This window comes from Notamacropus eugenii, chromosome 4, assembly GCF_028372415.1.
Source record: "Notamacropus eugenii isolate mMacEug1 chromosome 4, mMacEug1.pri_v2, whole genome shotgun sequence".
In the NCBI taxonomy this organism is placed as follows: Eukaryota; Metazoa; Chordata; class Mammalia; order Diprotodontia; family Macropodidae; genus Notamacropus; species Notamacropus eugenii.
In genome coordinates, this window is record NC_092875.1 from 67689920 (window position 1) to 67716649 (window position 26730).

The 26730-nt window shown below is 51.8% G+C and overlaps 1 protein-coding gene across 3 annotated transcripts; it reads right to left on the reverse strand.

The window, feature by feature from the left end:
- Positions 1-2157: 2157 nt before the first annotated feature.
- On the reverse strand, positions 2158-26730 carry PIK3R2 (phosphoinositide-3-kinase regulatory subunit 2). 3 transcript variants are annotated; one of them, XM_072601669.1, is made up of 16 exons: positions 26494-26730; positions 21827-22452; positions 12690-12785; positions 11998-12057; positions 11603-11734; positions 11098-11338; positions 10823-10908; positions 10400-10505; positions 9935-10033; positions 9416-9596; positions 8374-8499; positions 7225-7367; positions 6611-6787; positions 4293-4364; positions 2574-2744; positions 2158-2446 (listed from the first exon to the last, which is right to left on the reverse strand). In XM_072601669.1, exons 2-16 carry the CDS (start codon positions 22164-22166, stop codon positions 2251-2253), a joined length of 2226 nt encoding a protein of 741 aa, XP_072457770.1. In that variant the 5' UTR covers positions 22167-22452; positions 26494-26730; the 3' UTR covers positions 2158-2250. The 3 variants fall into 3 exon arrangements, with proteins under 3 accessions (XP_072457770.1, XP_072457771.1, XP_072457772.1); XM_072601670.1 differs by lacking the exon at positions 26494-26730 and adding an exon at positions 23699-23939; XM_072601671.1 differs by lacking the exons at positions 12690-12785; positions 26494-26730 and having other exon boundaries at positions 21827-22301.

A 26730-nucleotide genomic window follows, 5' to 3' on the forward strand; every position in this document is an offset into this window, starting at 1 on the left:
CAAACCTCATGAGAACCCAATATAGGGACGAGGCCCATACTGAGTGTCTACGGTAGGCCAAACCTCATGAGAACCCCATAGTAGGCTAGAGGCAGCATATTTCCACTTGGCTGCCCCTGGAGTCATGGTCTGTGAGATTCTAGGGAAGAAGGGAGGTGGGCCCAGTATCTTTGACCACCCCCCCCCCCCAGGTTCTATGGCTTATTTATAGGTCTGGGGTTGCAGTATGGGGCAGGAAGGCTTTAAGTGGCTTAGAGGGAGAAGGGGGATGGCTCTTGGCCCCCAAAGGCAGTGTGGGGGAGACTGCAGGACCCAGACTCCTAAGGAGCCACTGTTCTGGTCTCTGCTCCAGGCACCTATGACCTTATCCTCTTGCCCAGGGGCTGGGATGGGATCCTGCTTCTGTTCCAAAGTCTAAAGACCCAACTGGGCTAGAGGAATGACTGGGGATTTTGGGCTGGGCATAATGGCCTTGACCTCCAGAAGTAGACTTAAGAGATAAGCGGGCCTGAGAGGGGGACAAAGGAAGCAGAAGGCCTGTGACCCAAGGTGAAGAGTGAAGGTGACCCGAGGTCATGTTCACCACACGCTCCCAGATACAGGCCACACACACACACACAGACACACACACACACAGAAAAATACTCCCCCCACCCCAGACTCAACTCCATAGGTTCACTGGAACGTGGAGGAAGCCTTCATTCTCCCCCCCCCACCCCCACCCCCAATTCCAGTGGCACACCCCCTAGGTGTCTACATATTCAAAGAAATACTTTCCCTGAAACATAAAACAGACACTTCACATGGGACTACACTGTCCCAGACACCCTCATTTAACACACATCCTCATGCTACCCTCCCACACATATGCAAAGGACCTTGGGAGCTGTGGAACTAAAGGTCTTCCTTTTAACCAAGAGTCCTTTCTCAACCACCCACACAAGGAACATGTTCGGGTCTGCCCCGTGGTTACCCCAGGGACTCCTCGGCCACTCAATGCCTTCGTCCTCTGGATGAGAGGCCAAGGCTCTGGAAGGGAGGGGTGAGGGGCAACGCTAGTCCCTATGGCTTTGATCATCTAGTCAAACCCCATCATTTGACAGATGAGGAAACTGAGGCCCAAAAAGATTAGGGGAACTGTCCAAAATGATACAGCAAGTGGGGGGCAGGGGGAAGAGCAGCAGCTCTAGCGAGATCCTGCCATGCCCCCCAGCCTCTGGACACAAGGTTAGACAACAAGCATGGTAGGCTGCCTGCAGCACCAGTAACGAGGGGGAGAAGGATGGGAGTTCAAGGCTGGGTGGTAACTGAGATGTTCTCCCTCCTCTAGCTGTGGGGATCTCAGGGGCTGCCTCTGACCCCTCTGGCTCTAGCACCAGGAGTCAGTAGATGGTCCCAACAGGAAGAGCGCCAGGCCGAGGGTCTGGAGACTCAACTCAAGTCTCCAAACCCTTCTCACTGGACGGCTCCCAGACAAGAAAAACCGTTATCTGGAGCTAGTATTCAAAAGTGGAATGATTGGGCTTTTTGCAGCAGGAGGTAGTGAGCACCCCATTGCTGAAGCAGAGGCTAGAATGCTGGGGATCTAGTGGAGGGGAATCCTGTTCAGGGAGGTCAAAACAGAACCAGACACTCTCTGAGGTCCCCTTCCAACCTGGGCTGGGGGCCTCAGTTTTCCCATCTGTAAAGCACATTTAACTAGACGATCCCTTAAGGTGTCCGGCAGTCTCCAAGGATTGCTCAGGAACCCCTGCTCTCATGGTGGACAGGACCCAGGGGTTCGAGAATGTGGGTGATATCTAAGTGCTTCAGACCAGCCTGGAGGTGGGTGTGGAGCTTATCCAAGGGGAGAGTCAGGAACAAATCTGGATGACCAATGGATCATGGCCACAAAGAATCAGTCTACTTCCTCTTTGTGCTGAAATGAAGGGGGAGGCATGTGCATGCATAGCCAGGGACACATGTGAACATGAGTGTGTATATACACACACGTATGCACATGCACTCACACACGCGCTCACACCCATACAGACACACCTTGGTCCAGTCACCAGAGCCTCACTCCTGCAGAGAGCCACAGGGCCGGTCTGGGCACCCTCGTCCATGGGGGTCTAGAACGAGGGCAGGGGCAGGCAGTGAGAGACAAGGGGCCGTGGCTCCTCAGCAGACCTGGAGCTTGGGGGAAGGCAGCAGCACACAGTGCCCCCCACTCCCTTCCCAGCCACCTTCCTGCCCAGGAGGCTGGGGCCGTCAGCGGGCGGGTGGTGGTGGCGATAGCACAGGGTGGGCCAGCGTCACATTGAGGGAGTCATTATGCTGAACCAGGGATGTATGCTTGTAGTGTAGCACCAGGTCTTTGAGGGAAGCGTACAGGTTGTAGGGCTCGGCAAAGCCATAGCCGGTCACTGTCTTGTAGATGACGCAGTGTTTGGTGTCTCCATCCACCCTGAAGGACAAGAGAAGGCAGAGCAGGCCCTTAGTCAGCCCCCCACCCCCACCCGAGGCTGGGCCCTGCAGCCCAAGTGGCCTCCCCACCCAGCAGCCTGGTTCAGGCTGGTCCTGAGAGTACTCACACCACAGAGCAGGCATAGCAGCCCCGCTGGCTGCTCTCTCTGATGAGGAAAGTGCCATCCCGCTTGCCGCTCAGCATCTCCTCTGCTCGCCCACGGTTGATCTTCCCAACATACCAAGTCCGCTCCTCGTGATGAGGCAGGTCCTCCTCCTCATCCACCAGGGAATACTGGCTGTAGGTGTGGGCAAGGTTCAGCAGGGCTGACCTCAGGGTCAGGGCAGGCCTCCCAGGGGAGAGGGCAGGCCCTGCCTTCTGTCTCCTATCCCCAGTGCTCAGCACAGTGCCTGGCACATAGTAGGCCTTTAATAAAAGCTGACTGATCAGCACTCAAGGCTCACCTCACCTCTGTTTCCTGGCTTCCCCTTCAACACCCAGCTCCAAGCCTTTCCCCACCCCGTGTCTTCCCTCTGTAGATAGCTTAGACAGTCCACCATGTTGTCTCCCCCATTACAGCAGCAGCTCCTTGAGGGCAGGGATCTCCAGGCCTTAGCACAGAACTTGGCTCCCAGTGAGTCCTTCAATCAATGCCGACTGCCTGCCTCATTGCCCCTCAACTCCTCTGGTTCCTCTCCCCATCCCCAAGCCCCAAACTTTTCTCTTTTCCTGTGTGGGAGGAGGCTGGGCTCACCAAACTGGTGTAACCCAGCCAAGAAGCATTCATGATGTGATTACCATACACTGGGTGTTGGGCACACACAGCTAGATCCTGACCTCATGGAGCTACCTAACAGGGAAGGGAAGGGGGCCACAACTCGTTGGCTACCAGGCAAGTCTATACAGGACCATTTGGGCAAAGAACACCGGTGGTGGTGGAGATCAGGAAGGACTTTCCAGAGCAGGTGGCCCATCTGCTGAGCCTTGAAGGACAGAAGGCCTCCTAAGAGGTGGAGGAGACGAGGGAGGGCAGGCGTGTATGGAAGCCCTGGTGGCAGCAGGTCTCTGAGCCCAGACAGATGGGATGATCCAGGGCTCAGCGTCTCTGTCGGGCATCAGTGAAGGGGCAGATAGAGGCCACCTCCCCCAGCCACCACTCCTCTGAGTCTGGTGGTTCTTGTCAGACCAATCAGTGCATTTATCATGTGCCAATTACTAAACCTGAAGCGCGACCACTCAGACCAGGGAGCCTTAACTTGCAGAATCCAAAAACTTGATTTTTATGTATATTTTTGATAAATGTATTTTGAGGGAATTGGTTGTAATTATAATCCTATGTATTTTATTTTATGCATTTAAAAATCTTATTCTGAGAAGGGTTTCACAGACTTCTTCCTCTGCAAGCCAAAGGTGTCCGGGAGACAAAGAAGGACATGGACCCTTCTCTCCTTTCCTAACATTCTTGGAGGGTCTTGCATGTTTTAACTCAGCCCAGGCGTTCTGAAGCAGGCCAGAGGCTCCCTGGATATTTGGGCGTGGAGGGCTCACAGTTACTGCTATTGATATCAAGACTCCCATCCACACAGTGGCTTCAAGTTTACAAGGGTTTTCCTCAAAGTTATCACAATCATTTTACAGATGAGGAAACGGAGGCTGATTTAAGTGACCTGCCCAAGGTCATACAGTTAGGCAGTCTCAAAACTAAGGACTCCAACTCAGGCCTACTAACTCTAAGGCAGGCTCCTTTTCCACTATTCAATGTGTCCTTTTCCTAAATGGCCAGACTGAAGGAGGACAAGGGAGGGGGGTTGTCTCTCAGGGACTTCTCTGTCACTGGAATACTCACTCTTCCGTCTCATTCTTGATTCCCAGCCACTCATTAATCTTTTTCTGCCGGGCCCCCTTCTGCGTCAGCCACCTGCCAGACAGGGAAAGGAAAGCCTGTCACAACTCAAGCCCATCCAACCTCTGGCTCAAAAGTCTTTCCCACTCATAGGCTTAATCTGGGTCAAGGAGGGAGGCAAGTCAGGAAATTATCATCTCCATTTCACAAACAGGGGAAACAGAAGGCCAGAGAAGGGAGAAGACCTGATCTGGGTGGTCACAAAGAAAGAAAGAACATGAAACGAAAGGGGGGCACCTCAACAGGGGAATGGCTCAACAAATAATGCCACGTGAGAGAGACGGAATAGCGTCGAGCTGCATGAGGAATGACAGAAGGGCTGAGCTCAAAGATGCCTGGGAGATCTGCACGAGCTGATGCAGAGCAAAGGGAGCCGAATCAGGACAACAAAGGCTACAGTCACAGCCGAGTGCACTGTAATGACAAACTCAGAGAGTCTAAAGAACTCTGATTGACGCCAGGGTCTGCCATGATTCCAGAGGACCCACGACACTGACCTTGACGAGACATTTTTTGGTGACCAATGCAGGAATTTATTTTGCCTGACTTTGCATGTTTGTTACAAGGTTGTTTGATGGAGAGAAAATGGATTTTTACTAATTAAAAAAATGAAATCAAAATTTAAAAAGCACTTAGGGTAGGAACGCAGAACAGAACCTGCAGAAGGGTTAGAAGGGACCTCAGAGATGACTGAGTTCAATCTCCCCATTTGATGAAGGACACCGAGACCCAGCAAGGGGAAGGGAGCCGGTCCAAAGTCACTGAGGGAGTCAGAGAACCACAGACTCTGATATGGAAGGGACCTCAATGGCCATCTGGTCCAATGCACCCTTGGAAAAGAAGCCGCCGCCTTTCCCTAACAACCGGTTGTCCAGCTGGCAGCTGGATGAGTGAGCAAGAACCCATGGCTCTCCTGGGCCACCCCTTCCATTTTCTGATGGCTTAATGATTAGATGTTTTTCTAACCTCAAACCTCAAAAAGCTTCTGTGCAATGTCCATCTGCAGCCTCCAGCAGCTCTCAGGCTGATCCTAGTTCTGACCACTGGCAGGAAGCAGCCCTTCAAACACCCCAAGGCATTTCTTCACATTGTTCACATCCTCCCTAGGGTTATTCTTCTTTAGGTTAAACATCCCCAGTTATATCAATGTAAAGTCTACAGATCACAGGGCTAGAGTAAGAAGGGACCCCATGGGCGTGCATGTATTTATCTGCACCAATGGGGCTAGAACATCCAATCAGGCAAGTCCATACATGATGATTTAAGCAGGAAAAAGGGACTTATTAACTAGAGGAGGTAGAAATTAGGAGGGGTATCCTGGAGGAGGGAACCTTGAAGCAAGTAAGGAAAAGCCTTCCAGCCACACAGGGACAGGTGAAGAAACTGAGGTATGCAGAGATTACCTGACTGCTTGATATTCCCCAGGTAGTGAACACCATAGCTAGGATTCAAACCCTGGTCCTCTGAATCCAGATTCATGAACTTAAGGCCTTTAACCAACCTGGCTGCCTGGAAAGTCCTCTAGACACTCTCCAGCTTATCAATTTTCTTCCCTAAGTGGGACAGTCAGGAATCCAACACAACAGTCCTACTCTAGAGAGAGTACAACCTGAACAAAATCCAGTTATGCTCTCAGTAACGCAATCTTAAATTAAATTAGTTAGGACTGGTTCATTCTTTGTATTATATCCCTAGAACCTAGCAGAGTGCCTGGCATATGTGAAGCGTTTATGGAGACTGAGCTCTTGGGCCATTCAGATTCTTGGACTGATCTGAGACAAACCCCAGGGGTTACAGTTTGCCTAGTAATTAAGATAAGGTACTGCTGGTAAAAGCTGAAACCAGTTCCTCCCTTGTCTCCTCCCTCAGGAGTGAGGGTAGATTTCACAAACTAAGACCTCCAAGATAAGAGCAAACATCCCCCTTCTCCAAACACACATACACACACACACACACACACACACACACACACACACACACACACACTCTCTTTCTCTCTCTCTGTCTCTCTCCTTCCCTCCCTCTCTCCTTGCCTGCCTCTCCTCTTTTCTCTCTCTCTCCTGGCCCACTCTGATGGTGGCAGGCAGAAACTAAAGGAAGGTCCCTGCCCTGGAGGGGTCTGGAGGGGATGACAGATGCTGATGGGGAAAGATGCTTTGAAGGCAGGTGCAGATGGGCACAATGTTACCACTGGCCACAAGGAGGCAGGCTCCCCCACAGGCCCACAAGTCTAGAGTGGGTCTGGGAGAGGGGATACTCACACTAGATACTGGTCCCGGATTTTCCGCAGCTGCATAAGGTCAGGCTTGAGGCTGTTCATGCGCTTGTCGATTTCGCGGTTGTCGGCCGCCTGCGCCCGCAGGTCCTGCTCCAACTTCATTTTGCTGTCATGAATCTCTGCTATTCGGGACTTGAGTTTCTCAGAATTCATCAGGATCCTGGAAGGGTTGAAGGGTTGTACATGTTTGTGTGTGTTTGTGTGTGTGTGTGCGCGGGAGGAATGTCACATACAATCCCAACCCATGAGACCCTCAGGACATAGCACGAGGGTCACAGATGCTCAACATGCTCACTTTAGACTGGGATATAGAAAGGTCTTGACTTTCTCAAGGTCACAATGTGAAGGTTAGGAGCAGACAGGAAAGAAAGGGGCAGGGAGAGAAGGGACCATGGGTTGTGAGGAGGATAATGAGGCAGGATCAGGGAGGGTGGATAGGGAGAGATAATGTGGAGGGGGTCAGTGCAGATGAAAGGAAGGGGGAGAAGTGAACAAGCCCCAGAGAGGAGAGAGGAGAGAGGGAGAGTGAAGGGGGCTCAAAGGTCCCCTCTGCTTCCAGCATCCCACAGTGCCCTGGGGCAAGCCGGTGCCCCTCACCGCTGAATCTCCTTCTCATTGCCTTCCCGGCGGAAGCGTTCCAGGTAATCCTTGCTGCACTTCTCCTGTGTCTGGCCCTGCTCCTCGAAGATTTTGATGGTCTCGTTGAAGGCCTCTATGGCTGTCCGCTTCATCTGTAGCTCCTGGGGATGGGGGTTGTCTGAGGCTTCACCTTTCCTTCCTGGGCCCACCCCAGGATGGCCTGGATGCACCTTCCCCCCACGACTTATGGCCCACCCCCTCCCTCTAGAGAGAGGCATAGGAATTGGCTAGGAGGAGCTCTTCAGGGAACAGATGGCCATTTTGTAAAGCCAGATAAGTAGAATCGGAAAAGTGCCGAGGAATTCCTTTCCAGTGCTCGACTTTGAGCTCTGTCTCCAACTCATAAGTTTTCAATGCTGGGAAGGAGTTCAGAACCCAGGATCAGAGCTGGGTGGGCCCTTAGAAGTTATCAAATTAAATCTCATGATTACAAATAGGGAAACTGAGGCCTCCAAAAGCAGAAGGTCCCATAGTAAATCTGGCAGAGCTGGACTAACACCTAGGCTTCCAGACTCTCCTATTCACTGTTCTCCCCACTCCACCAGACTTTCTAGCTATTGGTCTGAGTGGATGGCTCTGGGTGCTGTATGGTAGGATGGGGTGGGTATAGCTATACACAGGGAAGGCCGGCTAACATTTATTTAGTGTACTTTTAAGTTTACATTTATCATTTACATGAATTTACATTCACCTTGTTTTGGATATTTGCCCTAAGTGGTAGGCACTATAGGTAATTACCTCCATTTTATAGATGAGGAAATTATTAAGGATAGTCCTTAATATTGGGCTGACTTCTGTCTTCTTGCCGTGCATTCATCCATTCAAACGTTATGAAGCCCATGCTAGGAGTCAAGGCCTAATGCCTGGTACCGGGTCCTCTCCGTCCTTATTCTTGAGCATATTCTAGGACCCTGGGTCAGGTTCTGGGAGCTGCATCAGGACCCTCTCGAATCACTCCCTTGCTCCCAGCCCTCCTGGGCTAGGGACTCCAGGTTTGATCACAGGCCCTGGGTCCCAAAGGTCAGGCCTGCCCTGACACTCCCATACCCCCCACTTGGTGTTTCCAGAATCAGGTTCCCCAGGACAGTAGGGAGACACCTGGGATACCTGGGAGGTACGGGTGTATTCCTCATACAGCAGGTCGTATTCTCGGCTCTTGTCCTGATACTGCTGATGATAAACCTTCAGCTGTTCGCCAACGGCCTCAACACTATCCTCCTTCACCACCTGGTCCTGGGGTCAGGGGACAGACGTGGAGCAGGTGAGCTCCCTGGAACCAACCTGGCTCTGAAACGCCCTGAACAGGCTCTAATCTTACACAAGCAATGTTTAACCTTTGGCTCACAGAGGGGAAGGGACTTGAAGGGAAGTCACACATGCATTCGGAGGAAAAGCAATTCAGTCCAACCCAAAAAGCAACCATTAAAGCACAGGGAGAGAAAGCAAAGCTCAGTGCCTGCCCTCAGGGAGCTTCTCTTCTACTGTCTAAAAAAAACCAGACAGGATAAAGTTGGCGCCACAGTCTTAGCACTAGAAGGGACCATAAGGACCACCTAGTCTAAGCTCCTCGTTTTACAGATGAGAAAACCCAGTATCACACAGCTAGCTGTCCAGGCTTTCAGTAGCGAGGGACACATGAACTAAGTGAGCACGGATGGAGGCTAAGGCTTCTGAGAGACAGAGATTAAGGGACAATGCCTTCCAGGCATGGGGGCACAGCCAGGGCAGGGCACAGCGGTGGGAGATGGAGGTTCCAGATGAGAACTAACATTCTGAATAACAGACTCAGGACCCAGAAAGATGCACGGGTTGTGTTTCTACCTATTTCCATGCTGTCTGCCTCATTAGATCGTATGCTCCTTAGGACAGGAACTCTGTTTTTACTTTTCTTTGTACCTCTGGTGCTTAGCATAATGCTTGAATACAGCAGGTGCTTCATAATTACTTCTTGACTAGCACATAGTAGGCCCTTAATGAATTCTTATTGACAGGGATAGATAAGATGTAATAGGGATAAACGTAAAATCCAAAAAAGGGGAAGCTATGGCTAGCGAGTGGTTCAAGCTGAACTTTGCAGGCTTCCAGTCATTCCCACTGCACTAGCTGCACCCCCTCCCCTCCCAGGCAGGACCCCGTCTACCCCTCAGACCTGCTGATGCTTGGACACAGGATAGAGCAGCCGAGTGTCCAGCTTGGCGTTGTACTGGGCCAGTGACTCGTGTCTGTAGTGGGTGATGAGCTCCACCACGGAGCCAAAGGTTAGGGGCTCTGAGAAGCCATAGTGCCCATCTCGATGGAAGACTTTGATCAACTTGTTATTACCGCCCTTCCTGCAGAAGGTGGGACAGGAGTCAGGAGCTGGTCAAGGCCAGGTCACCTTGGGAATCCTGATGGCCTCTCTTGTGCTCGCCCCTGGGGGGATGCAGTGAGGCCCCGTGGTGACCCCTGCAGCCCAGCCTCTCTTGTCCCTCCGGGCCAACTCCTAAGCCCCCGTCTCCTCTCTCCTGAAGTGACTCCTGCAGACCCCACAATGCCAGCCCCATCTTCCGGGGAGCCAGAGTTGAGACGATGGCTTGCCAGTTTGCAGCTGGGGAAAAAGATGGGGCTTGAGGTCGCCAAGCTGGGGAGCCAGGACACGAACCCCCTCAGACTCCCTAGAACCTAGTACCTGAGGGTCAGCGTGTATTCACCCTGGATCTTGCTAGATGCATCCCGGACGAGGAAGGTACCATCTGGAGTGTCACGAAGTTTCTCGTTCACCTCTTCCCTGCAGGGTGGGAAGGGGGTCGGATCTTGGGCCAGATGCCCATGATGCCTTCCTTTTGGGCTAGCAAACCCCCAGCCCAAAGAATCATCCTCATCCTTGTCCCAGCCCAGTCACCACCACCCTTTCTCTGCCCAGGTGAGCTTGCTCTCTTGCTCTCTCTCCCTCTCTCTCTTACTCCCTTTCTTCTAGGTCCAGATATCAAAGCCTTTTTGATCCCCACACTAGCCCCATAAGCAATATAGCATGGACTCCCAGCTCATGCCCATTATACAGAGGGGTAAACCAAGGCCCAGAGAAGGGAGAACAAAAGTTCCTCCTGTTGCCCACAGAGGTCCCCTTTTCCCGAGCTGGCAGCTTCCCTGTTACCTGGAAATGTCACCCCAATACCACTCGGCTTCCTGGAGGGGGGCGCTACTCCCATTAGGCAGACTGCCAGCCTGGACCTTGGGTTTGGGAGGCTTTGGGGGTAGTGCTGGAATAAAAGCAGGCTAGCGTCAGACCAGGACAGTGGGCAGGACAGACCCCTTGGTGCACCCCTCTCAGGGCCGGCTAGCATCCTAAATCCTCCCAGATTGGAACACAGTCATTTTACAAGATAAGGAAACTGAGGCCCACAGGGCTCAGTGATTTGTCCAGGGTTACACAGCTTGTAAGAACTGTGAGGGAGGATTTGAACCCAAGTATTCTGCCCAGTGCTTCATCCACTTACAACAGGCTGTTCTAAGGCAGGTCACTGGAAGGAGGGCAGGGCCCAGGGACTGGCCAGAAAAGGGTCTCTGTGGCCTTTACCTGGGGGAGGTGGCTCCTGCTCCTCCTCCTGGTCTTGTAGCAGCATTTCCAGGAACAGAGCCGAGAAGTCAGGAGTCTGCTCTGGTCTGGGGGGCAGGAGTAAGATCAGGGCCAAAGTGCTGGCCCCTTCCTATGCCCACTCTCTGCTTGCCTCTGGCCTCCCTCCCCCTGTCCATCACCTGCCCTCCTTCTATCGCCTGTCCTCCCTTCTGTCCTCTCTCCCTCCTTCCCTCCCTCCCTTCCTTCTTCCACCCTTCAGTCATGTCCATACATACCCAGGGGCCGGCAGCCTAAGCAGGAGAGGTCCAAAGATCTCCCCAAGGGCCCGGGGGCCTAGGCCACTTCCCTGTGCTTGGGCCTGGGCCTGGGCCTGTTGGGCCACTCTCCCCAGGTGCTGGAGCAGGAAGCGCAGAGTCAGGGCGTTGTGCAGGGGAACCAGGGGGGGTTCCAGCACCGCCAGCAGCTGCTGCCTCCTCCATCCCGCTGATGTTGCTGCTGCGGCCGGGCTGGCTATCTCTGAGGAGAGACAGATAGGGCATGAATCACTGAGGCCTGCCCAGCCTCCCAGACCCTTCCCCGGCCTCCAGGGATGTCCATGGTTGTGGGCACCACGGCTGGGCTGGCCTGAGGTCAGCCCCCTCCCTGACCCAGGGATCCTCTCATCCCTTGGGTACCCATGTTCAAGAGCCAATTTGGGTCCAACATGTTCCCACCTCCCTGCCCAAGGGACCTGAGCATTCCTGCTTCCTGTGACTTCAGAGACAATCACAGGGGACTTACCCTGCAAGGCACGAAGAATGTCCCCATGGGTTCCAGGTGGCACAAGGGGCCTGGGCAAAGCTTGTAGGTAGCCCTTCAGTGCCTCAGAAAGGGTGGCCACATCCCACTGATCCACATCACTCAGAGTCCAGTCTGCCAGGGGGCCAGGAACACAGGGAAGAGAATGGTTGCTTCCTCACCCAAGGGCCAAGCTGCATCCTACCCCCACTGCCTAGCTCAGCACCAACCATCAGAACTTGGGACTGCACCTTGCCATGAACCAGAACCTTTATCTTCTGGAACTCAAGACATTGCCACATGGGCACCTCCCAGGTGCTCCCTACTCGCCCTAAGACCCCAACCTCCAGAGGGAGAGGAAGAGTGAGGAGAGGGAGCAAAGCCCCAAGGTTCCTCACCGATTCTCAGTGGCCGCTGCTCAGAACCCGATGGTCTGTAGAGCATCTCGCTGTCCAGCCCTGCAGAAGGAAGGTCCAAGTAACATCAAACAAACAAATCCTTAGCAAGCTTCTTGTCAGCGGGTTGTAGGACAAAGGTCTGATGGGGGTGTCAGAAATGACTTCAGATGACTTTCTGAGGGTGAGCCGGAAGTCAATGGGGATGAGCATCAGCCAAGGAAATTCAAGAGAGAGGAGAGGAACTGGTTCTTAGAACAAGAAGGAAGACCAAGGTGAGAAAAGGAGGCAAAGAGTGTGGAGCTCAGAAAGATCTTGAGGAGCCCCATGGACATTCCAAGGAAGGAGGCCCAGATTGCTGAGTTCAAATCCTGCCTCAGACATTTACAAGCTGTGGGACCCGGGGGCAAGGCTCTTAACCTGTTTGCCTCAGTGACCTCATCTACAAAATGGGGATAATAATAGCACCTACTTCCCAAGGTTGTTGTAGGATCAGATGAGATAATATTTCCAAAGGGCTTGGCACATTGCTGGCACAGAGTAGGTGCTTCATAAACTTTTATTCCCTTCCCTCCTTTTTCAGCACTGAGTGACCGGTGAGATTCTGGTGACTTTACCTGAGGTCCATGGGGGAGATGGCAGGGAATGGGGAGAGAGGGGAGCTGAGAGACTGCCTGGGTACAAAGCCCCCTTACCTTTGCGTTCAATGGCTTCCACCAACTTCTGAAGGATGGGTGGTGCTGCCTCAGGGGGGACAAACTGCTCTGGCAGGTCAGGCAGCAGGGTACCAGCTGGCCAAGGAAGAGAAGAACTTTATGCCTATGAAGTGGCTGCCCTGAATTTAGGGATGGGCTGAGCTGGAGGAGGCCCGAGTGGCCCCATCCCAGGCTGGGACCAGCAGCCGAGAGGTCATTCCCATTCATCCTGGAGGTATATGGCAGTGAGGAGGGGATGCCTGAAGACCCTAGCAGTACCAAGACCAAGGATGAGAGCCCAGCATCAAGTTCTACACCAAGAAAAAAGAAAAGCTTGTTCTCCTGAGAGAAAGGGAATAGGTACCTTCAAGCCTCCAGAAGGGCTAATGCCCTCCAAATAGCCATTCATCCCCTCTCACTAGGATTACTTGAAAAGACTTCCAGTCATCCTCCCCGTCTCTGGTCTCCCCTCCCAAGAATCTTTGTTTTTTTTAAATAAATTTTCATTGTTATCTTTTATTTTTAAGCTTCCTCCTGTGTCCCTCCCCCTTCCTAAATCATCCCTATAACAAAGAATGTTTAAAAATAAAAACAAATCAAACAAAGCCAGAGCAACCAGGTGGGGCAGTGGGTAGTCCTGGAGTCAGGAGGACCTGAGTTCAAATCTGGCCTCGGATATGCACTACCTGTGTGACCATGGACAAGTCACTTTACTCCAAATGCCTCCCAAAAATAAATAAAATTAAAATTAAGAAGGGGAAAAAAACCGTAGCATGATCAATCACTACTCTGAATAAAGCCTGATGCCATATGTGATGTCCCCCGCTCTTGGGGCCTCCATCTATGCTAAGAAGTAGTAAACAATCCATGTTTGCCAGCACAGTCAGCTCTGGTCACGATCCATCCCAGCTCTGCCTCAGTCTACCCTGACTTTATGCATGACTTCCCTTCTTGCTCTCCTATACTATATACACGATTCCCCTCCTAGTCAGTCAAAGTGGTCTTCTATTTCTCACGCACAGGCCACTCCTTTGCATTGGCTGTGCCTGACACCAGGAATGCAGGACCTACCTCACCTCAACTTCCTTCAAAACTCAGTTCAAGTTCCTCCCTAGGAAGCCTTTCCTGATCCATGCCCCCAGCTCCCAGCTACTTAGACCTTCACCCTACCATTTTTTATTTTTGGTATGTATTCATCTTGTAATGATGATTTATATACGTGCTATTGCCCCCAAAAATGTAAACTCCCTAAGGGTAAGGCTATTTCATGCCTGGCCCACTGCCTGTCACACAATAATGCTGGCTGTATGACTGATGGAAGGACTCTTCACTGGAAAGCCAGGATGGGGCCAATACTCTATTCTGCTGCAGAGACAACAGGGAGCCATGGAAGTTTATTGAGTAGGGGAGTGATACCATAAGATTGGGGCTTAAGGAAAAAAAATCACTTTAGCAGCTGTTAAACAACATGGAATCATGCGCAAAATGTGGGGGACTTACCCTTCCAAACTGATACTAAATAATTAATTTTTGGGGGGGATAAGTTGGGTGGCATAGTGGATAGAGCCTTCTAGTCAGGAAGAAAAGTGCCTGAATTTCATCTTTGACAGATATTAACCGTGTGACCCTGGGTAAGTCATTTCACAGCTGGAGCCTCAGTTTCTTCAACTGTAAAATGGGTAATGACAATAACCCCCCGCCCCATCCCATGAACTGTTGTGAGGATCAGATGAGATAAGAACTGTAAAGCGTTCAGTATGAAGCCTGGCACACAGTAGCTATGATGACTGTGTTATCTATGTGACTGTGGGTAAGCCAGCTCACATTTCTGAGCCTCCAGTTTCCCAACTATAAGATGGGGATAACAGCATTCCCATCCTCCAACCCCCTCCAGGGCTGTTGTGTGGATAAAATGAGACACTGACTGTAAAGTGCTTGGCACAAGCCTGGTGCACAGTCAGAACCATATAAAGATCAGCTATGGTTATTACTGTAGATTATTATATTAACCACGTAAGCCTTGGAGAAGCCACTTCTCTGACCCTCAGTTTCCTCATCTGTAAAATGAGGATTATAACACATGTGGCACCTACCTCTAGGGTTGCTGTGAGGACCAGACAAAGTAAACTGCTTTATAAACCTTAGGGCATGAAGCAGGGTGTCCCCAAAGAATTTGTGCAGTTTTATGCTATGAAAGCTGACAAGCGCACTAAGATTTTCTGGAACACCCTGGGCAACCATCAACTTCTCACCATGAGGCTCCATCCATTCAACTGGTCATCGAACCACCTAATGGCCCGACTGGCTAAGCCCATCTCCCTCTATCTTTCTAAAAGGATAGTCCAAGACAACAAGCTAAAGGCCTTGCTTGAGTCCAAGTAAATGACACCGGTGGCACTGCCTTGATCTAGGAAGGATGGGCTGGTACAGAAGATGGTCCACTCTCCCCCACTACTGGTTCTCAAAGACTGTTGCTGTTTGGTCCTTTCAGCATTTTCTTGAAAAATATACTGGAGTGGTTTGCCATTTCCTTCTCCAGCTCATTTTACAGATGAGGAAACTGAGGCAAACAGGGTTAAATGACTTGCCCAGGGTCACACAATTAATAAGTGTCTGAGGTCAGACTTGAACTTGGGTCTTCCTGACTCTAGACTCCATCCTCTATCCCCTGAGGCACCTAGCTGCCCATCTCAAAGACTGAAGGACCAGTTTTTTGAAGAATGCTGCAGAAAAGGTTACTTTAAAGGAAGAAGTTAAAAAAAAAAAGGCCTCTGAGGTCCTGGAAGACCTCCTGGGAAAGGAAACCAATTTATCCTAAAGGTTGTTAAGGGAGAAGGATGAGAAAGCTGGCTACACAGTCTGACATGCTGGGAAAAGATTTCAAAGGATTCAGCGAAAGGACAGGTCGGATCCTGCGGATCATGGACGGCTCGTGGAAAGCAGCAGTTGTCTTTTATCTTTCTGGGTATCCCCAGCACTTAGAAGAGCATCTGGCATCTAATGGGTACTTAATCAATTGAGGGCATAGTACACAGTAGGCATTTAATAAACACTTGTTGACTGACCACAGGAGGAATAAGCAGAGTACCTAGTACACTGGGCATTTAATAAATGTCTGCTGATTCTCTGTCTAGGAGGAATGGGCAGCTCTCAAGAAGGAAATTCTGATGATACAAACAGAAACAACCCTCTGAGGACAAAAAAGAGGAGGTGCCTGGTGCGGTCAATCCAATCTAGTAGGAACGCATTAAGTTCCTACTGTATGTGGCACTGTGAACACTGAGATGAAACAGAACGGTGTCTGCCCTGAGACTTTACACTGAAATTTTAAAAGACAGGAGCCACTAGGTGGCGCCATAGTGGACATAGTGAGTTCAAATCTGACCTCAAACACTTAGTAGCTGAGTGAGTCTAGGCTAGTCACTTAACCCTAAGTGCCTCCCTCCTCCCTCCTTCTCCTGCCCCCACTCCACGAAAAAAAAAAAAAATTTAAAAAGACATATATAGAGAAGATGGAAGCAAGAGAAAATGAGATACTAACTGTAAAACGCTCAGCAGTGCCTGGCACGCTAATACAACCCTATATAAGCATCCCAACTACACAACTGGCACATTAAACAACTGTCCGCTACTATTCCTTTGAAACAAGAGCATGGAAGGCTGTTTTCTAGAAGCATGGTGTCCACTAGGCTAAATCTTGGAATGAGCTGTGGAGAAAAGCCCAGGATAACAGAAAGGGTTTTTGGTTGTTGTTATACAGGGAGAGGATGAAAGTAGGGAGACGACAGCTGCTTGGGGAGACAGGATAAGAATGGACTATTTTCCTAGCTTACTTTCCCCCACATCCACTTATTCATAGTCACCATTTCTTCAAACACAACAGCATCTCACAATATTCATGTGCCACAGTTTACTTATTCTTTAATCAATGGGTTCCTTTGGATGGGATGATAATGACAGCCAGAGAGAAGACAGAACTGCTCTGAACTTCACACTTGGAAAGGATAGAGAAAAAATGGCTGAGAGAATGTTGCTAACCGAGATTAACCGAGATGAAGCGAGCTGGCAGTAAGAGCCCCAGCTATTTGTCTATCTATGCTGTGCTTGTGACCAGGCCCCCACTGAACCACATCCTCAAGTATTTAGGGAACTGATGGATGTGCCTGTGAGAGCTGCCATCAGGACCCTTGAAAGACCATAGAAAATTGGGGACAGGACCATAGGATGGGAGCAAGGTAAATGTGCCATTTCTCAAAATTAAAAAAAAAAGGATGGTAGGTGGAAAGAGAATAGACTGTGTAAACTGCAGGTCAGGGTGTTGGACTTCATTTCTGGGTCAAACTATATTATTAAAGAAATGACCAATGAGTATCAAGAAAGGGGGTCTCTATATTAGATTGCCTGCCATCTTGGGAAGGGCCCAAGTGAGAAAAAAGTTTGGAACTCAAAATCTTATAAAAGTAAATATTGAAAACTATCTTTATATGTAATTGGAAAAAGATAAAATATTAAGTGGAAAATTTAAAAAAAGAGAAAAAGAAAGGGGGTCCCAAAGAGCTAGGTTGGGCCAGACAGTCTCACCTCCTTTCTGACAGGCTTGCTAAAAGTGGCAGATGAGAGAATGTGCTAGGTACAATTTACCTGGATTTTCTTTTTTTTTTGGCAAGAGTTTGATAAAAATATCTCATGCTCTTCTCAAGGAAAAGAGAAATAAGGACTGGATTTGGAGTCAGAACAACTGGTCTGGAATTTTGCGTTTGTGATGGACGACCCTGGACAAGTTGATTTTTAGACCTCAGGTTCAAACTCACATGTAAATTGAAGAAGTCGGACCAGATACTTCTGAGAAGCCCCATGTGTCCCCTGTGCTTGGAATGCTTGGGCCCCTTATCCCACCATTTACTGTACCTGCCTTGCTTGTAGATGTGGCTCAAAGCCTCCTTTCTGCAGGAGACCTTGGCTACCAAGACCACCTTCCATTGAGTCTGCTTCTACTGGTTATTCAGAGTTGTTGGCCCTGTTGCTTCCCTATCAGAGTTCTTTAAAGGCAGGGCCTGTGTTTTTGCCTTTCTCTGTAACACCTGCGCTTAGCATCATGCCTGGGATCCAGTCAGTCCTTGATAAATGCCAGCCTCTGCTGGAAGACCACCCAGCAGGGGCACCCACTGCCTCTCCAAGAAGCCATTTGGGACAGCTCTGCTGATAAGAAGCTTTTCCAGGCATCTGGCCTCAATCGGCCAATCTGCAGCTTTTAGCCATGGCTTCCGGGGTCAAACGGCACACGTGCAGTTCCTCTGCCAATGACAGACCTTCAGACATCTGAAGACAGCTGTCATATCTCCCTTCTTATCCTCTGTTTTCCTTTTTCCAAGCTAAACACCCGTTATTTGACTGATCCTAGGACAATGTGGAACTAGGAGCAATGGGCAGAAATTGCAGGGACTATTTGCTGCTCCACTTCAGGAAAAACTTTGTTAATGACAGGAGTTGTTCCAGAATAGAATGAGCTGTCCCAGAAGGAGAGAGCCCCCTCACTGCAGGACTTCAAGCAGATGTCTGCTGACTGCAAGGGCCTGGCTACATCTGGTGGGGGATTCAGCTGAACTAGATGGCCCTGGAGGTCTTTTCTCGAATTCTGTGAGCCTGGAACATCTCTAATGAGCTTCGTAACAGGACCAAAAGATTTAGAGACGGAAGGAAATTGGGAATAGAAACAATCAGTGCAGGAAGAGCCCTTAGAACCCAGGGTGTCAGAGCTAGGAGGGCCCTTAGAACCTAGGAGGTCAGAGCTGGGAGGGCCCTTAGAACCCAGGAGGTCAGAGCTGGGAGGGCCCTTAGAACCCAGGAGGTCAGAGCTGGGAGGGCCCTTAGAACAAAGAATGTCAGAGCTGGGAGGGCTCTTAGAAGTCAGGATGTCAGAGCTAGGAGGGTCCTTAGAACCCAGACTGTCAGAGAACACAGGATGTCTGAGACACAATGCGCAGACTGTCAGTCTAGAACGTTCCCTCATTTTCAGATAGAGCAGGGACCCACAAGGAGAGTGACTTATGTCTAGACTTTGCACCCCTAAAGTACTCTATTTCTAGGTCAGGGTTCTATACATCTCCAACTCACTCTACGCCCCATCCCCAGGACCCCAGATCTCTTCAGCGTCAGACCTTCCAGTTTCAAATTCAGAAACTTCACTTTGCGCCCCCTCCTCCCATCAGCCCCACCCCCCACCTCCGCTCCCAGGAAGGGAGTCACCCTGCTCCTTTCCAGACTGGTTGTTACCAGGGAGGGGAAAAAACCCTGGCAGGAAGCCCACAGAAGCAATGGGGGGAGGGAGCTCTTGGCAGAGAGACTCCAAGTGAGGGGCCCCGTGGAACCAGGGAAATCCAAACCCCACCCACCCAATGGCCTGGAAACCCAAGAGGCAGTGAGGGGGAAGGGGATGGTGGGAACAGGGTAAAAGCTTTTATAGAAGAGGAATTCCAGCTGCTAAGGGCTGAAGGCCATTACAGTGACCCTGGCAGAAGGTCTCTGGGGACTGGGGAGGGGGGACATCACCCCACGTGAGGGCTTCCTTCATCCCCAACCCTGCTCCAAGAATGTGCTGTGTCAGCAGAACCCCAGTCCTCCTCCCCTCCCCCAGCCCATTTCCCCCCAGATCCTGCTCCAGCCCGAATGATGTTTCCTGCCAATTCTATCTCCAGGGAGTTCAGGAAAAGACAGACAGAGAAAGAGGGGAGGGGAAGAGAGAGACAGAGAAAGAGGGGAGGGCAAGAGAGAGACAGAGACAGAGAAAGAGAGGAGGAGGAGAGAGACAAAGAAGGGATAGGGAGAGAGAAAGAGGGGAGGGCGAGAGAGAGAGACAGGGAAAGAGGGGAAGGGGAGAGACAGAAAAAGGGGAGGGGGAAAGAGACAGAGAAAGAGGGGAGGGCAAGAGAGAGACAGAAAGAGAGGAGGAAGAGAGAGACAAAGAAGGGAGAGGGAGAGAGAAAGAGGGGAGGGCGAGAGAGACAGAGACAGGGAAAGAGGGGAAGAAGAGAAAGACTGAGAAAGAGGGGAGGGGGAGCGAGACAGAGAAAGAGGGGAGGGGGAAAGAGAAAGGGGAGAGCAAGAGAGAGAGACAGAGAATGAGGAGAAGAAGAGAAAGACAGAGGAAGAGGGGAGGGGAGAGAGACAGAGAAAGAGGGGAGGGGGAGAGAGACAGAGAAAGAGAAAGAGGAGGAAAGAGACAGAGAGACAGATGTACACAGAAAGGGAAGAGGGGGTGGAACAGACAGAGACAGTGACAGAGAGAGGGATTTGACCTCTGATTCCTAAAGTTTTCCCCAGTTTTGACATTCTGGGTTCTAAGGGTCCCCCCAGCCTTGATGTCCTGGGTTCTAAGGGCCCCCCCAGCTCTGACATCCTGGGTTCTAAGCATTCTCCTATCAAGACAGGAAAGCCACCTCAGCAGGTCCCTTCTCCAGTGACCTGGGCCATCCTAGTTGCCCACACTTCTTCTACCATGCTTTATGACTCCGCAGCCTTTCCTCCCCACAGCCTTGGGTACGGACTGTGAGCAGGCCAGGAAAAGGCAATGCCTGGCTTTACTCAGGCTGTCTTCTACCGCAGGACCTCAGAAGGGCAGCCTTGCCTATTCTCTGTCTCACTTTTGTTTCTTTATCTCCTCCTCATTCTACCAGGGCCAGGTGCCGAAGGCCTGGGCAAAGTCCTGGGGCTGTGGGGCTGTGGCATCTACCCCCGCCCACCCAATTCCACCCAACACTGAGGGGCCCCAGTCTGGCCCTGGAACAAGCGTGTCTTTCAGCAGTGGGAGCAGAGCCTCCTTACCCTGCTCCTTCCACCGCCAGAATCCAGCAGGAGGGAATGACTGCAGGGACCTCGAGCCTGGGCTCAGACCCAGTGCTCTCTCCACCCAGGGCAGCCATCTCTCACTTCTGTTGTTATTACATGAATAGTATTTTGTGGTTTGCAAAGCATCTCAACATAACCCTAGGAGGTAGGGGGCACAATTATTTTTGTCTCCATTGTACAGATGAAGAAACTGTGGCCCAGAGAGGTTTCCCACGGTTCATCCAGCTGAGAAGCATTAGGGTGAGATTCAAACCTAGTTCTCTGGTGCACTCTGACCAGCACACTACAAAGGCTCTCTCCCGAGATGAAGCGTCTTCCATTCTCTCAGATGGGCTTCCCGACACTTTTCCATAGTGATCCTACATAATACAGACCGACTCCCAGGCAGGGAAACAAGAAAGAGGCCAGGTGGAGGCACAGTGACTAGGCTTGGGGAGGAAGGTCAAGGATTCCAGAAGTCTCCCTGCCATGTCCTCCCTTCCCCCTCCTGCCTTGGCCACCGTTAAGGGGAAAGGAAACACTTTACAGAGTTTGGGGCACATCTGTCCTGTCCTGACAAGCCAGATGGGGTAGACTTGTTGGCAGAGAATGGGAAAATCTGGGGCATGTCCCCACAGAGCTGGGCAGGGCCAGGCAGCGCCTGCTCCCATGGCAGGGAGGACTAGCATAGGCTGGCCCAGCTCCTGGCCCATCCTGCCCTCTGTTTCCTCCTCCAGGAAGCCGTCATCCATTGCTCTAGGCCGCAGAGCTCTGTCCCCCTCCCTTCTGGCAGCTGGCCACAGTGTAAAGACTCCAGATTTGGAATCGGAGGCTGTGAGTTCCACCTTTGTGACCTTAGGAATTCTCTTCCTTTCTCTGGGCCTCAGTTTCCTCATGTGAAAATCTGAGCAGGTGGGACTAGATAATCTCTCCTTCTAATATAATGTCCTGTATCCTTCTGCTCTCCAGGGAGCCTGGACAGGGCCTGGCTTTCTCCCATCACTTCCCCAGTATCCAACATGGAACTCGGTAAATGGATGAGGAAATAAGGACATCACCACCACATTCTTGCTTTCTCCTACTGTAGGTGCCTCTGTACTAGCCTGGCCCAACCCTACCTTCTGCAGCTCTGTCCAATATGGAGAAAATAAGGGAGTCACCACCTTTCAGAGAAGGACTCCATCTTCTATACTGATACTCGATAACTGCGCCCCCTCCCCATGCTGAGGCAGCCCATGCCTCAAGCCTCAGTAAACTTCTCTGTCACATCCCCACAGTGAAGTAGCCCCAGGAGGATTCAGGGCAGGACTTACCTGGCTCCGGGGAGTCCCGGGAACGGGCAGGCCCTGCCCCTGGTGTGGCAGGCAATGGCCTGTGGCCTCGGGGGCGGTGGGAAGGCAGGGCAATCTTCACAGGCCCCAGGTACTCCACATAGGTGCCTGGGAAGTCTCCCTTCTGCTTGGTGCGCTCATTGACGCCAAGGATCCAGCCTATATGGTGAGGGCTCTGCTCATCCCCATCCTGGAAGCCGAGTGCCTCCAGCGTGCCCTTGCTCACGACCAGAATGTCGCCGGGCAGCAGGTCAAGGTCCTCCTCACGCTCCTTATGGTACTGGTAAAGGGCCCGGTACTGGAAGCCCTCAGCACTGGCCATGATGTCTGGGTGAGGAGGGGGAGGGAAGCTCAACTCTGGGCCAACAGCCACATGGCAGGGGGGTGGAGGGAGGAGAGGGTGGCAGTGTCAGCAGACCAGGGTGGGGGCCTGGGGGCCTAGCCACTTTTCCGCAGCTTGAAGCCCCGATTTAGCCAGATGATGGAGCAAAGGGCTAGCATCACCACCATACTCTGGCCCTTGGGGGAGACAGGTTGCCTAGGTCTCAGGGAGGACAGTCTGTGTCCACGGTAGGCCACGGCTCTGATGGGGAGCTGGGTGTCAGGACCTACAGGGAGGAGACAGGGAGAAGGCTGTTAGTGCCAATACAGGGAGATGACATGGGATCCCAGGGCACACACTCCCCTAAGAAGCCAAACAGGATTCCAGAAATGGAAGGCTGCTAGTCAGCTCCATACCAGTTACTTTCATCAATGTTTCAGGTGGCAGGACTATATATTTATAACTGGAAGGGTCCTTAGACATCGTCTAATCTAACCTCCTCATTTTACAGATGAGGAAACTGAGGCCCAGAAAGGGTAATGGACTCGTTTGCAGTCTCATTTCAGATAGATGCCAAAGTTATTCCCATTTTACAGATGAGGAAACTGAGGCAGACAGAAGTTAAGTGACTCGCCCTGGGTCACGCGCTAGTGAGCTAGTCTGAGGCTGGATTTGAACTAGGGTCTTCCTAACTCTACTTATAATTTCCCCTCAGTGCTTACCACATAGCAGGTATTTAATAAATGTTTGCTGATACTGATTAATTCCAGTCCCAGCTTTGCAACTTCCTATTTCAATGATCTTGAACTAGTTACTTCTCCTAGTTTTGTCTCAGTTTTCTCATCTGTAAAATGGGGAGAACACTCTGTCTTACACTTGCTGCATATTATATACATGTATAACACACCATATAAATATGTATTATTCTCTGTACCAAGGATTCTTAACCTCTTTGGCAGCCTGGTGAATGAAACCCATGAAGACGTCTCAGATGAATGCTTCTAAATGCATTATAAACACACAGGATTATAAAGCAGATCAGTTATGATGAAATACAGTTATCAGTCCTAAAAACACAAATTCCCAGACTCCAGACCAAAAGCTCTTGATCTAAGCGTAGGGCCCAAATTCCCAGACTTTGAGGTACAGGTGCTGGCTTCTAAGGGGGGAGATCAGAGTCTAGAATGCCCAGGGAACGGGATGGGGGTTAGGCGGGGTTCTTCCTTCCCCAACAAGGTTACAAGGCCTAGAGTTAAGGGCTCTCTGGCCTTTTGCCAGTGGGCCAAGGCTAGGGGCTGACCAGGTAGGGTGTCCAACCTGACCCCAGTGGAGTAAGAAGGTGGACCGGCAGCCCTGGGGCAGAGGAAATAGGCCAGCTCAGGTTGGCTCCTGAGAATAAAACCAAAAGCCAAGGTAGGGGACGACAGAGGAGCAGATCCTGTCTCAGTACAAAGAAAAACTCCCAAGTCGTCCAAGCTGCCCCAATGTAGCGTGGTCTACCCATCATCAGAAGATGTCTTTTCTTTTCCTACCAGAGATTTTCAGGTCTGGAACACTGCTTCAGATTCTGGTCGGCCTAAATGCCCCTCAAGTGTCTTCCTATTCCATGATCCCAGCGTCTTGCCACAAGCTGGGAAGTTGAATTCAGGACGGAGGAGCTAGCAGCTCTCCAAACACCCCAGAAAGAATGCCAGGTTTAGAATCAGAGGGATTGGTTTGAATCTAGCACTGTTATGTACATCACTGGGGCCCTCTGGACTTTGGTTTCCCCATCTGTAAAGTAAGGGGGTAAAATGTTCTACAAGGCCCCTTCTACTTCTAAATGCTACGCAAGCTAAGGAGTGTCTTTGGCCCCTATCCCAAACTGAAAGAACTGCCAAGAACATGCTGACTCCCCACAGATGTTGAGGATGAATGGATGGACGGAACACAATTCACCCCTCCCTCTGACCCAGGGACAGGGCCCCGGGATAGGACAGTGCCCTCCTCTTCTGCCTGCCTGCAACTACCACCCATGGGGAGATGGGGCCAGCTGGGACCCAGGGCTCTTGAGGAAAAAAATCACAAGATTAGGGGAGCAGGAATCCTGCATGCGAGTCAGAGCTGCAGGGAAAGCTGTGGCAGCCCTGGGATGGCAGGAGGAAGGACAAAGCCTCCAGCTGTGCAGGGTAACATGGGGGTGATACCTGGCTTCTGCCCTTTCAAGGGTTGCCTCCCCTATAAAATGAGGGGGGCCTGGACCAGGTGATCTCTCAAGTCCCTCCCAGTGCTATGACTTAGGATCTGGAAAGCATCGAGGCTGGGGCTTGCTTTGGGATCCCAAGGACAGCCCTTTCTCTCCAACATTGCCTTCCTTATCTTCTGTCTGTGATATTCTGGTTCTGAGGATCCTGGCCCTGCTCCACATACCCCATCCCCATCCCCCAGCCCCTCAGAAGCATCATCCACAAGGCCAGCAGATTGGCTCTCTCCCACCCTCTCATTCCCAAACCACATTGATTCAATTCATGGAGACACTTTCATGAGCACACACTCCAATACACTTGCATGTTCCTGCAAACCCACTCACACGTGTTTCTCCCATCATCACGCAAGCATGTACCTCCTCAGTCTTGCACACACTGGGCATGCACTCTGCACACTCTCCCCCACCCCCTCACATTCAGGGGGCTTCTCCCATGCACACAGACTCACGTATGCAGGGCTCTTCTGGAGCATGCACGCACACTCAGCAGTGAAAAGCCAGAGAAAAGCCAGCCTCATCATGCCTGCTGTAAGGGGGAGCTCTGAAGCCAAAGGGAGGGGGAGAGGCAGGCCCAGCTCTGCCTCTGAGTCCAAACCCATCCCAGGAGGCCCGATGCCAGCAGGGCCCTCTCGGAAGGGCTCTCTGCCAAGGTGAGGGTGAGGAAAGGGGGGGATGGAGGACTGGGCATGTCAGCTTTCCCATCTCCCCCAGGCTGGGCTTCCTGCCCCAAAGAGCATCTGTCTGCCTTGCTCCCCTCCCCCAAAAGGCCAAGGCTTCATACATCCCCAGCGCCTGTGGGCGGGAGGGAGAGAGGGAGCCAACAGGCCAGGATCTCTCTGGAGGGATGTCCTCTTTCCTTCTTCTCTAAACTTGGTCCTTCCTGCACTGGATTTGGCCAGGCACGCTCAAGAAGAGGGTCCTGAGACCCTCTTCAGAGATGGTTCCCCTGAAAGGGTCCACAGGGGCACAGGCTGGAGTAGGAGACACAAAGCAGGGGATCCAAGAACTGTAAAGGACTTTAGAATGTGGACTGTCAGAGATGAAGGGAAGCCCAGGACCCAGAGCACAGCCTGTCTGAGCTGGGACAGCCTTGAGAGAAGGATGGGTTAGTCCAACCACCTTATTTTCAAATGGAGAAACTGAGGCCAAGAGACAAAAAGGGGCTTGCCTGGCGTCACTCGGTTAAGTGGGCATGCCGGATTCAGATCTGTGTCTTTTGACTCTCAGGCCAGAGCTCTTGTGACCATAGCACCCTGAGCCCCTAATATATCAGACAAGGGGTGATAGGAGAAAGGAGAGAGACTGTGAATACATCAGCCAACTCCTGGGGTACCCCTAGCCAGCCCCACAGCAATGAAAATCCCTGCATTTTACCCCAGCATCCCACCCTTACACAGCACAGGAATACAATAGTCCAGCCTATCCCCTCTGCTTTCATCCTGAACCCCATTTTCCTGCTCTGCAATAGGGCTTGGGCTAGGTTCTGGATTCTTTTCCTGTCCTGTCTTTTCCCTGACACATAAAGAGGATGGGGTCCCTAGACCTCCCTCTCAGCATTACAGGTGGGGTCAGGCCCCCCCCCAGTATAGCCCTTCCTCCTCCCCACCCCCAGTATGGTCAGGCCCCATTACCACCAGGTCTGCCTCCACCCATTAGAGGCTAGGTCCCATGTCCCCTATTGCAGACCCCAAGTATAACCTGGAACAGCAGAGGCCCCTTCTTGGTAGAGGTGGCCCCATTCTACTGAATCCAGTCTAGCCCAGCCTCCTGCAATAGAGCTCAGTCCCTATCCAGCACAGCTGGGGTTCCCCAATATAGCCAAGGCCTCTTCCAAGGCCAGCCCCCCAATATAATGATACAGACATAGAAATATCTATCTCCCAGTCGCTTCCACTCTGGCCACCCCCATGACCCATCGTAGCCCAGAACCCCCCGTCCTGTAAGACTGGGACCCCCCAGCCTCGTCCAAGGCCAGCCCCCACTTCGCTGGGACTCGGCCCGACCTCCCCTCCTAGCCCTCCCAAGCTGTAAATCCCAGCGTGGCCCAGCCCTCCTGCGGCAGTCCGGCCGGCCCGGACCCACCTCGCCTCCGGGCTGCCGTCACCCCGAGCCCGCGGCGTGACCTCCACCTCCGGTAGCAGCGGCGGCGGCGGCAGAGGAGGCGGAGGCGGAGGCAGAAGCAGCAGCAGCCGGAGCAGGAGCCAGGGCTGCAGCCATGATACCTAGCGAGCCGCGGAGCCCGCCCCCGGAGGCGGAGCCAAGCTCTGCGTAGAGAGCTCACGGAAACAGCCGAACGCCCAGAGCCGAAGGCTCAGAGCC

What these genes read in the sequence shown, in the direction of transcription:
- PIK3R2 (XM_072601669.1), bottom strand. Translation starts at nt 22,166, where the DNA reads ATGGCCAGTGCTGAGGGCTTCCAGTACCGGGCCCTTTACCAGTACCAT. An exon ending in CTGTGTCCAAGCATCAGCAG is followed by an intron (nt 8,500 to 9,415) that starts GTCTGAGGGGTA and finishes CCCTGACCCCAG; the next exon opens with GACCAGGTGGTGAAGGAGGA. An exon ending in AATACACCCGTACCTCCCAG is followed by an intron (nt 7,368 to 8,373) that starts GTATCCCAGGTG and finishes CCCCATCCCCAG; the next exon opens with GAGCTACAGATGAAGCGGAC.